Below are 12,708 nucleotides of genomic sequence, written 5' to 3' on the forward strand. Positions count from 1 at the left end.
AAACCTTATTTCATTTAGTGTTCCCAGTTCCCAATCTTTGCAGCACTGGCTTGGCACCCTACAAAGGTACAGTGGCTTCTGATTAGTTTAAACGTACTTAAGGATCGATTGTTGTTGTTCATTTCTTTCTGAAGAGGCAAAAAAGTTGCTACTGTGCCCCTCAAGAACCAGGTAAAAACTGTTTTAGTGATAAGGCTTTATTCTTCAAAGTGACTGCATAGAAGAGTAAAAAAAAAACAATTGCAGTTCATTGGCATGTATAAGTGCAACTTTGATTCAATTGCCTTTCAGATAATAGTTTAACCACTTGCTGTTCAGGAAGAAGATTTAATGGAGACATCTGATTCTGCTGCCAAAGTAAAGCTAGGTAGGAAAGCGATTTATCACGTTTGCTCCAGGGAGCTGGTCTGGAAGGCTCTGGTGCCTTGAGTAACATTTAGCAACCTGGGACTTGAGAGTGAAATTCAAAGCTCCCCTTTTATGATATCAGTGAAGAATGTTGTGTGGGTTACCCAGCTAACGGCCCACGGCACTCCCCACCCCTGGAAAAAATCATGTGGAGATGCCGGCGTTGGACTGGGGTGAGGGAGCAGTGCTCCGAAAGCTAGTGTTTGAAACAAACCTGTTGGACTTTAACCTGCTGTAAGTGTTGTAAGACTTCTTACTGTCCTGGAAAAAATGGCATAGCAGTGCTTTGCAAACTATTCTCCAAAAAATTCAAAGGATTATCTATTGCTCTCAATGCAGGACTGAGTGAGCACTGCACTGGCTCAGGTGCGGTCTTTCAGATCAGACATTAAATCGAGGCCCTGTCTTCTCTCAAGAAGGTATTAAAGATCCCACGGTTTCATTTTAACGAGCAAGGGAGATCTAGACAGTGTCCTTGTCAATATTTAACATTTAAACAACATCACTAAAACGTATTGGCCCGGACCTTCCAGATTTAGGGCAGTCAGAGACCTGACATACCCCACCTCACCCCTTATAAGGCACCTCAGACCCCCACAGAAGTTCCAACATACTGACTCCATGGGAATTTTCCAAGAAGTCTGAACTTCCAAAGAACAGTTCTCCTGCTCCATAGACCCCTTTGAAGAGGTCTCCTACTCATTTCGGACAGTTATGATCTACTTACCTGAATGGTTACCCAGGAAATGTTTGACTGAAAAATCCTAGTTCAACTCCTGGCAACTACACACTAGCTCCCAACCTGACACTTCTCCTGACCACCTCCAGATTCACCTACCCACCTGGCACACGTACCTCATTCACCCTAGCAACGTACATACCTATATATTCACCCATTCGTTCACCCCTACACTGAAAAGCTGCTTAAATGTCTCAAAGCTTTTCAGCATATTGGTGAACACTTACCAAAATATGGCAGCTCGCGCCGTGAAAAGGGGCATGGATTGTCTTCCCCCTGAGGATGCAGCATTATGAGGAAGCAGTTCAATGGAAGACAGTTCTGCATTCCTGAAGAAGCCAGGATCGGAAGATCAGGTCAGAAATAAAAATGCAGACAAATAACAGTATAGTAGCAATCCAACAGTGATTGCTGCTCCTTGGAAGATCCGGGCCATTATTTGGACATTTTCACATTGCTGTTTGGGGGAGCTTGCTGTGCCAAACTGACAGTCACATTTTCCACATTAAAACCGTGAACAACATTTCAAAAACCTCTGCAGAAAAGTCATATGGACTCAAAATGTTAATTCTGTTTCTCTCTCCACAGATGTTGCAGAACGGTTTCCAGCATTTTCTATTTTTGTTTCAGATACCAGCATTTTGCTTTTATCAAAAAGTACATCATCGGCTGTGAAATGATTTGAGACTTCCTGGGATCATGAAAGGAGTCATGTTTCTTTCCAATTTTTCTTGTACACTCCAAGATTGAAACCTATGGTCAGTCTTAATGTACGTACACTTAAACATTCTCAGATCACTGCTGCTAAATTCCGGTATTAACCCTTGTCTTTAAATTGGATCAAGAATACTTTAGAAAAGGGCAATTGGAAGTGAATGTGTAGCATTCACAGGAACTTTCCGACCATATCTCACAACATCGTCCTCCACAACAGTGTAAAAAACTGGGATAACGTACACACCATGCGCAAATACGCACACCCATATACGCACCATGCATATTCGTGCGCACCCATATACATGTTATTAAAAAATGCTTATTCAAATTTTTCAAACAAAATTTTTATAACAAACAAACCCCCCCCCATAACAAAAGAAAGAAAGAACACAAACCCCACATTCAAAAATAATAAACTACTTATACATTGGGTTTCTCCCACATATATTAACCCCCCCATATATCCCCACCCAAATATCCCCCCGAAAGAGACACCTCCCCCCCCCCCCCCCCCGCCCCACTGCCGGGGTTGCTGTTGCTGCTGACCTCCTCCTAGCACTCTGCGAGATAGTCGAGGAACGGTTGCCACCGCCTGAAGAACCCCTGCACAGACCCTCGTGCGCACCCATATACACACCACACACATATTACACACCACACACGCATCCATACATACACAATCCACACACACAAAACACATATACACACATCCCACATGTCTGACCAACTTGATTGAATTTTTAAAAAGAGGTGACCAGGTGTGTAGATGAGGGCAATGCATTTGACTTAGTCTACTTGGACTTTAGCAAGACTTTTGATAAGGTCCCATATGGGAGACTGATAGCGACAGTAAGAGTCCATGGGATCCAAGGAAATTTGGCAAATTGGATGCAGAATTGGCTGAGTGGCAGGAAGCAGAGGGTGATGGTTGAGGGGTGTTTTTCTGACTGGAATCCTGTGTCCATTGGGGACCTGCAGGGATCAGTATTGGGGCCCCTGCTGTTTGTGGTTTATATAAATGATTTGGACAGTGGCACGGTGGCACAGTGGTACACTGCTGCCTCACAGCGCCGAGGTCCCAGGTTCGATCCTGGCCCTGGATCACTCTCTGTGGAGTTTGCACATTCTCCCCATGTCTGCGTGGGTCTCACCCCAAAACCCAAAAGATGTAGGTGGATTGGCCACGCTAAATTGGCCCTTCACTGGGAAAAAAAAAATCGGAAACTCTAAATAAATAAACGATTTAGATTGGACATAGGAGGGTTGACCGGTAAATTCGCAAATGATACTAAATTGGTGGGGTGGTAAATAGTGAGGAGAATAGCTTAGATTACAGGATATAGACAGGCTGGTTAGATGAGCTAATCAATGGCAAATGGAACTCAATCCAGAAAGTGGAAAGTGATGCATTTGGGCAAGTCAAACAGGCAAGCGAATACATGATGAATGGCAGAACCCTGGGAAACACCAACAATCAGAGGCACCTTGGTGTGTATGTACACCAGTCTCTTAAGGTAGCAGGGCAGGTAGATACAGTGGTTAAGAAGATATATGGGATGCTTGCCTTTATTAGCCGAGGCATAGAGTTTAAGAGCAGGGAGGTTATACTGGAACTACATAAAACGTTGGTTAGGACACAGTTAGAGTATTGTGTACAGTTCTGGAACCTGCATTATAGGAGGGATGTGATAGCACTGGAAAGGGTGCAGAGGGGATTTACCAGGATATTGCCTGGGTTGGAGAGTGTTAGTTATGAAGAGAGATTGGATGGACTTGGATTGTTTTCCTTGGAGCAGAGGAGACTGAGGGGAGACATGATTGAAATCTACGCACACACATATACACATCACACGCACCCACACATATGCACACACACACACACACACAATACGCACCCACACACCACGCACCCACACATATACACACACCACGCACCCACACATATACACACACACCACGCTACCACACATATACACACACCACGCACCCACACATATACACACACCATACACCCACACATATACACACACCACGCACCTACATATATACACACACCATACACCCACACATGTACAAACACTACGCACCCACACAACACGCACCCACACAAATACACACAACACGCACCCACACATATACACACATGCAACATGCACCCACACATACACACACACACATATACACAACACGTAGAACATGTGAAAAAAGAGAATAAAAATATATTTTTAAAAAATACACACAACACGCACCCACACATATACACACACAACACAAACACACACAGACATATATGCACATAAAACACACACATACAGCACAGAAGGGGGTAATTTAGCCCATGGCATATTTATGGATGAGGGATCCCCTTAGCTTCATTCCTTGTACTTTTCCCACAGCCCTGCAAATGTGTCCTTTTTAACTATACATCTGATCCCTTTTGAAAGTTTCTACTGAATCGGTTTCCAATTTTATTCTATTTCAAATCAGTCCTGTGTCACCTTTTTTCAGGAAGACATCATGTGTCAATTAGGCACTTGCTTTCTCCCGGGGTCACTGCCAGCCGAGAGAGCTGCTAGCCTCTATCAATTGCCCCTCCCCACCTCCCCACCAGCTGTTGGGTTAATCCAAGTGGTGGCGGGATAAGTTTCTTGAGTGAGCATCAGTTAGCTCCTTTAGGGCCTCAACTGGCATTGGGGCAGGAAGGCAGTCCATGGGCCATCCCACCACAGACTTAACTAGGGGTCCCAACCTGCCAGCCTCCCCGCCTGATTATATGCCTCCCCACCACCAAACGCACCATGGGGATGATGCAGGACTGTACCCTACATTTACAATGTTTGAGATATTTGCAAACTGTGATGAGTCCAGGTCGTTAATGAAGAGACTGGTCCTAAAACCGACCTCTGGGACAATGCTCTGTGCTTACCTGCAGTCTAAAAACCAACTGTTCACCCTCTACTTCTTTCTTTTGGCTGGTTTGGTTTCTACACTTTCACAACCCCTTCAATTGTATGGGTTTCAATTTCAATAACAAGTGTCCGATGGCGGGATTGTCTGGTTCTGCTGAAATTAACGTACGTTTGGCTGACTTGGCGCACTTTGCACCCATATTCCACACTATGATGTGGCACTTCATCAAGTTCCTTTGGAGAGTCTACATACACAACAGTAAATGCATGGCCCTCATTAACTCTTTCTTTTTGTCAGACACTGTTTGACTTCAACAAATCTATTTTAGCTGTCATTTATTGGACGTTTATTTTTAGTTAGTAATGGCATTAGGCCTGTAGTTAGAATTTACAGTGCAGAAGGAGGCCATTCGGCCCATTGACTCTGCACCAGCCCTTGGAAAGAGCACCCTACTTAAGCGCACACCTTCATCTTATCCCAGTAACCCCACCTTACCTTTTGGACACTTAGGGGCAATTTAGCATAGCCAATCTACCTAACCTGCACATTTTTGGGAGGAAACCGGAGTACCCGGAGGAAACCCATGCAAGCATGGAGAGAAAGTGCAAACTCCACATACACAGTCACCCGAGGCCGGAATTGAACCCGGGACCTTGGAGCTGTGAGGCAGCAGTGCTAACCACTGTGCCGCCCATACAAGTTACCAGTTTTTGAGTCTTTACAATACTCAAGTCCTTTGACATTGCTTTCATATCCAAGGAGAATTGGAATATTGTGGACAAAGCCATTTCTTTCAATCACCGAGGATGCATCACATCCAAACCTGGGGACTTCTCCATTTCTGAGCTGTTTGAATACCTTGGGCTGGATTCTCCATTCCTGAGGCTAAGTGCCATTGCCAACGGAAGATCCGTGGTGTTTCACGATGGTACCAGTGAGGGGCTGGCACCAGCACCGCGTCAAACACCCACGGAACGCGCAGAGAATCGGCGGGTCCCGTGCTGCACATGCACAGAGCTGACAAGCTGCAGCCGCACACGCCTACACAACCGCCGGTCGCACCGGAAGAAATGGCACCAGTCATGCTGGACTATGTACTCGCCCACCCCAAACCCACAGCCCACCTCCTGGCCACCCCCCACCATTCCCCCCAGCCCTAGCAGAAGTCGCCAGGCCAGCGGCATGGATCTCGGCCGAGTGTGGCAGCGCTAGGCACTGTCCGCACGCCCTCTCTCTCCCCGCAGCCAGCATGTCAGGCTCCTGACTACTCGGACCACACGTGGCCCGCGCCGTCGTGAACTCGGCCCATTGGAGCCAGAACATCGCGGGTGGGCCAGCTGATGACGTACCAAAGGTGTCGCTACTGCAAGCAGTGCGCGTCCCAATGACACCGATTTGGAGGGTGCGGAGCATTGCGACCCGGCATCAAAACGGCGCCTCCCTGAATCGGCGTCGGGAGCCATCCTCCGCCCGATTGCCGTTCCCGAATCCCGCCTCTTGTCTTTAGTGTATGGAGCAGGAATTCAATCAGTTTAAGGAGATATGGAAATGTTCTGCAACCTGGACACAGCCTGAATTACAATTAAATATTCTTGTTGCTGTATTTGACCTGTTTTAATATGTTATTGGTCAGGAACTCCTCACTTCTTGATGATTATAAAATAACAGCTTAAGTATAATGATCCAAGGTAATGGGCACAGCTCTTTGACCACATGTTTAATCTCGATCGCATTCCCGAGAGAAAAAGCACATAACACCATGTGAGCTCACCAGCTCTAAAGGTCCCAGTGACTGATGGAGGTGGGATATTAGATCTCATTGTCTGCTCAGTTCTTCTCACTTCCATACTTTGGAAAGATAACCTCACGGCCTGGAAGGTTTCATACGATTTTGGTTCCAAAAACCTTTCAGTTGCCGAGTCTCTTTCTTCGCAAATATGCTGTACACTTGTTGCAACTATTGTCCAAGTCAGGAATAGGTCTTTGAATTGAGAAATTGCCAAGGAGAGGGGAGTGAATGGCACCACTGTATTTTCTATGACAGCTTTTCAACCATTTCTTTAACGACCAAAATTGTCACTGGTGTTTGCTATCATAGAGTGCTAGGTGCTGTTTCATTCTACATTGCCCATATTGATAAACGGCTGGAGATCATTTATTAACGCTGGAATTGATCATGATGCCTACAAAAGGTGAGTCAAAATCTTTTTGATGTCCTTCATTTTGGAAGAAATGGCCTTCCTGTGGGAAGCCCCACTTGGTCAAAACATATTCCAGTTTTCACCGTACCCTCCTCAAAACGCCCCTAACATTCCTTCTCATGCGGGTTCTCTATAGAAATTTAAATTCTTGCTGTTGATTAAATAGTTCTGCTCTAACTGTATGGGGTTAGGTACCTGGTAGAATGCATTTCAAGGTTAGGTACTCTATCCTATTTCAGAAATATCTTCTATAGGCAAGTGTAGATTCTTGAGCTCTTTCAACAGAGGCAATTTGACAGACATGTTTGTTGTATTGCGTTTTCCTTCATATCCCTTCTCTCCTGAAGGCAGCAACTCAAACTTTAAAAACTGCCCCAGAAATGGCTGTGGGCCTCCAGTAACTTACCCAAGAGGCCATACATTTATGCCAACCTAGACTGTAGATATTGGTAGGGCTTTGAGACCAGAGGCCATGGCAGCCTTAGTATATAGACACCCTATATACCTACGTGCACACCTCTTGCCTCGTTAAGCGGCAACATGATTTCCACGCCACACAGGGCACTGAGGCTTATTGTAAAAACGGAACCATCCCCACCCCCCACCTCTCTGGCTGCACTGTAAAAAGGGTCTCTTCCTGCCTGTAAGTTTCAGCACCACACCAAGTATGGCCAAATCTTCACGTAACTATTTCATCAGCTATTTGGGGGGGGGGGGGGGGGGGGCAGTTTCCACTGGGGCTGGATAACCCAACATAATTTCAAGATCGTCACCGTGGCACCTGAAGGGGCCTGCTGGTTGTAACGAGAATGCAAGGACCAAGTGGTTCTTTAAGTGGATTGGGGAATCGAAAGAGAGACAGACACATGTTTTCTCCAAGCCCATGCCGACCATACTGTCCGACTAAACTACAATCTTCTACACTTCCTGGGTCCGTATCCCTCTATTCCCATCCCATTCATGTATTTGTCAAGATGCCCCTTAAATGTTGGCCACAGATTTTGCACATAGCCTTTAAATGGGGATACATGACTCAATATTCAGACCAACATTCATCCCAATTCCATTTCCTAATGTCCTTTGTATATAAATTTATCAATACAACACCAATCCAAGAAAGCAGCACATATATATAATTAAATATAGTGATGCAGGTCAACTGCATATCTTAAAAGTTATAGCACAATGCAATCAAGCTTTCTGAAAACATCAACAAATATCATAATAAGCATTTGTCATTCTTGTTGCAAAGAAGTGTCCACTCTCCGGGCAGGTTCACATTGAAGACTCAAGGGTAGCCAGAAACTGGAACCTGCCGTCATGGTCCATGTCTGCGACTCTTACAGGCCCAGAACCAGGAGGCCTAGCTCGAATTGCTGCCCTTATTGAAATTCAGTGAAATCTCAAAGCCTATATTGCATGATGACCGTACAACTGTACATTTGCCAAAATGTGAAAAGCAGCAGCAATAACACTTGTATTATTGCGACAGAAAAATACCCAAGGTGCTTTGAAAAGATGCACAAGAAAAATGGTCTAAAGGAGGAGATTTTAGGAGGCATGGCCAATTAACTCGGTCACAGACTTTGATTTTATGGAGAGACTTACGGGAAAAGAAATGGAGGGATATGGGGAGGGAAGGTAGGTTGAAGGGAGAAATCGGGTGGGGGAAAGGTGGGAGATAAGCAAAAGGCTGGAATCAATATAACTGAATTGGAATCAATATATCGCAGGGCTGGAAGAGGTTACAGAAATAGGAAAAAGGGAGGGGGCAGATGGTAGGATTTAAACAAAAGGGTGGAAATTTTAAATTTTAGACATTGAGTTAGCCTGGTGAAACTTGATGTCAAATTTATTATGGGAAGCAGAATTTTGAATAAGCTGAAGTTGATGAAGGGGGAAGGATGGGAGGTCACTCAGGGGAACAGTAGTCAGATCTGGATGTGATAAGGTTTCAGCAGAAGATGTGTGGTAGGGGCTGAGGTGGAGACGGGGAGCAAGGCAGAGGGGTAGAATCAACGGTAAGGGTACAGCAATGAAGGCAATGGCTTCAGCTGTCCTAATATCTATCAGAAAGTAGTCACAACCCGTTCTACATTGGACGTTGGACAGTACAGAGGGAGTGGACGCTTTGTGAAAGACGTTGGTAGAGCTGGGCATCAGCAGCATTCTACAGCTGTGTTCACAGCAGATATGGGTGAAGTTACGAAGATAAAAGTGCTGACAAATGCAATAATAAATTATGAATAATGAATAATCTTGAAAATAGGTAGTTCCAGTGGGACAATCTAAAACACTTAAAATATTTAAGATAAAAATATTTATGATCATTGGCAAAAAATCAAGGGGCGGTGATGAGGAGAATTATTTTTTGACTCAGCCAACTAAGATCTGGGTTGCATTGTAGGGATAGGTGGAAGCAGTACAATAGCAACCTTCAAAAGGGAATTGGATATATACATAAAAAAGAACATCTTACAGGGCTATGGGAAAGAGCACAAACTAATTGGATAGCTTTTTCAGTGGGGACAGGAAGTGGTATGATTTTATATGATTCGAACTGAAAATCTGCACTGGGAGAATCAGTCCTCCTTTTGTTAATTGTATCAATTGAGGTTAAGTATATACAGGTGAAGGGCACTGATTTGGATGGTTACTTGAACACATATAAAGAGACACTTGCTGACGCAGGGTGTGAATCAAACTGGGAGGTATATACCTGTAATGTTGCACTCTGCAAATAAATCCATCACAAGTGGCTTCTTCCTTCACCAACCAGATTTCAGGACAAAAACACTCCAGTTGGGGGGGGGGGTAGAAGATATGCTCTCTCTGTGTTATCAGTTGCTGTGGTCAAACATGCAATATTTGCTTTTCCTGCCTATTATATTCAAAAATCATGTGTTGCCAGCAAATTTGTGCGCATGTGCAACACACATGCACAGACACACATAATCATATTTTATATAAAACACACATCCATCATGGAGATCCTCATGGTGAGTGCTATCCTGTCGTGAACCCTCCTGTTTCTGAATAACCAAACAGCCATTAAATTGCCCTCAATCGAGCTGGGTAGGCTGCACCTCTCTGGATTGGGTCGGACGAACCAGTGTCTCCTGTGAACCAGGCCTTGTCAAATAAATGTGCTCATGCAAAATTAACACAAGAGGAGCAGAAACAATGTTTCACGAGCAAACAATTCAGCAGTAATAAGTTACCCTCGATTAAACAGATATAAAACTTGTTCAAGTGTTTTTTGTTTAAAAAAAGCATTAGGCATAAGTCATGCAATCCTAGAAAGAGTTCAAGCAGGCACACCATGCGGTATAATCTGCATGCATGCTACTCTGTAGTGCTTCCTACATCGGTCTGAATTAGATTCCTTGGTCACTGAGTGATCTGTTCTGCTGACCGTATTCATAGGTCACGAAACACTGATGATGGGTCCACTCCAAATATTGTATAGGATACAAACCAATTCCGCCTTCTAAAGCATTAAAGGCAATAATCTGCATTAAATTGATATGTAATTATGATAAAACAAGACATTTTTGGATCCACAGCCCTCGCTGAAGGAAGTCCTGAAATATTGTGCACCTGTATTTACCATTTTGCAGCATCCTTGTTTCCAGGAGGGTTACGCAGTTCAATGTAAACCCATGTTTACTGATGCATATTAGGACTTGTCACGTTAACAGAATCTAAAATGGCTGCTGAGGGTTTAACTGTGGTTGGCACAAATCCCTCAGTAAAACGCAAGACAGTTTAAGGTTAGAAAAAGAACATATTAACTGAAGCAAACACCTGAACATTGCACCCTGTGACGGCAACGAGGTCACAAATCCTACCCAATGGCACCAGACTCATGGGGGAGGTCTAAACAATGTTCCGCTATTTTCTGAGATAGCACCAGAACGCTACACTTCTGGCATGGAAGTGTTCTTGCCGAGGTCCTTAATTCCCTGGAGAATTCGCTTCATGTGGCCCACTTTTGTTATCCCCAGATCCTGAAGGAGCAAAGAGAAATAAACACATGTTTGCATTCCAGCTTTATGGAAATTAGCTCTTCCATCATAAACCTAAATCAACACTGATGCCATGCAATAATGAGGAAACATATCTGTGACGGTTAGATCAAAATATTAGTATTGTAGATCATAACAAGGGCTTTGAACTGAGGAACAGTATCAAAATGACCTGCTGTTCTTCAACTCTCTCTCAGACATGTTCACCTTCCACGTGCAATTGGTTTGGTCTCCTTCTAAGACCTCGAAATCCTGGACGGTTCAGAATTCTTCTGGGGACTACAAAACCTTGGCCTTGGAGCCTTTAGGTTCCTGGATTGGCAATATTTCCTGCACATTTAGTCCCAACTATTCATTGGCCTGTTCGAAAGTGACCATCCCTTCCACCACCAGAATCCTGAGAGTGTACGAAAGAAGAAATATCCACAGCGCCACAGTCACAACATCAGGCTAGTTCAAAGTGCTTTCGAACCATCGGAGAACAGTTGAAGTGCAACTACTGCTGAAATTCAGGAAATGCAGTAGCCACTTTGCATACAGCTAGATCCTATGAACTGCAATGTGATAATGGCTACATAATCTGTTTTTGTGATGTTAATAAAAGGATAAATATTACCAAGGACATGCTCTTTGTACTGGTGTGTCAGCCTAGCAATTAGTGCTAAATTGTCTGCAGTGGGATTTTAATGTTTACATTCCTAATTTAGAAGTGAGAATCGATCACTAAGAATTGGTGGGACAGTGGTTAGCATTGCTGCCTCACAGCGCCAGGGACCCGGGTTTAATTCTGGCATGGGGTGACTGTCTATGTGGGTTTCCTTTGGGCGCTCCGGTTTCCTCCCACCGAACATGCTAAAAATTACCCCTCAGTGCCCAAAGATGTGCAGGTTAGGTGGGGTACAGGAATAGGGTGGGGGAGTGGGCCGAGGAAGCGTGCCCTTTCAGAGGGTCGGTGTAGACTCAATGCACAATAAGGATTCTATAGACCAGTTAACACCATCATCCTGTCACTTCACAAACTAACAACAAGGTCAATTGACTGAGCTCACAACAGCAGCAGGCAGCCTTAATGAAAGGAGCACAGGCTGGGGAATTGGCGCTCATTTGCTGATCCTACTCTGTGCCCCCTTTTGAGTGAAGTTCCCAGCTAGAGAGCAAGATTGCTGTGGTGATGTGCATCAATGTAAATACATATAGGCTAGCTAGACACTAGAGGGAGCACCAGAAACATCACACAAACTCAACCAATAGATCAGTTAGATAGGACGCGACCAATGGACATTCACGATACACACAGAGGCGACACAACCACAGGAGGGCATTACACCAACCCATATATAAAGGACACCACACACATGATCTGCCTCTTTCCAGTGGAGACAGTCAGTGAGTACAGTCACCGGGTTGATTCAATATTACACCCACCACGTGGATTGCAGCAACTGGTTAGTCAGTCTGGGTAGCTATAGTAGGATTAGCAGTAGTGTCGAACCAGAGTAATAGAAGTGTAAATAGTTTAATAAACGTGTTGAAGTTATCTCCACATCTGAACCTTCCTTTGTCAAGTGCACCACAAGGAAGCCGCTTATGTTACACCTACAACATAACAAATCATGGTACCAGGACTGAACTGTTTCAATCCATATAGCCATACCTCAGCGTACAGTGACAACCAGCAACGATACCCAGGCAAGATGTTCAAGAT

The 12,708-nt window shown here is 44.5% G+C and overlaps 1 protein-coding gene across 6 annotated transcripts in view; it reads right to left on the reverse strand.

The window, feature by feature from the left end:
* Positions 1-2,384: 2,384 nt before the first annotated feature.
* dgkh (diacylglycerol kinase, eta) overlaps positions 2,385-12,708 on the reverse strand; it is an 857,220-nt gene continuing 846,896 nt past the window's right edge. For all 6 annotated transcript variants that reach the window (XM_072514377.1, XM_072514378.1, XM_072514379.1 and 3 more), the window contains one exon: positions 2,385-10,985. In XM_072514377.1, the coding sequence (XP_072370478.1) occupies positions 10,896-10,985 (90 nt within the window). In that variant the 3' untranslated portion in view covers positions 2,385-10,895. The remainder of the gene's footprint in view (positions 10,986-12,708) is intronic.

Source organism: Scyliorhinus torazame, chromosome 8 (genome assembly GCF_047496885.1).
Source record: "Scyliorhinus torazame isolate Kashiwa2021f chromosome 8, sScyTor2.1, whole genome shotgun sequence".
Lineage (NCBI taxonomy): Eukaryota > Metazoa > Chordata > Chondrichthyes > Carcharhiniformes > Scyliorhinidae > Scyliorhinus > Scyliorhinus torazame.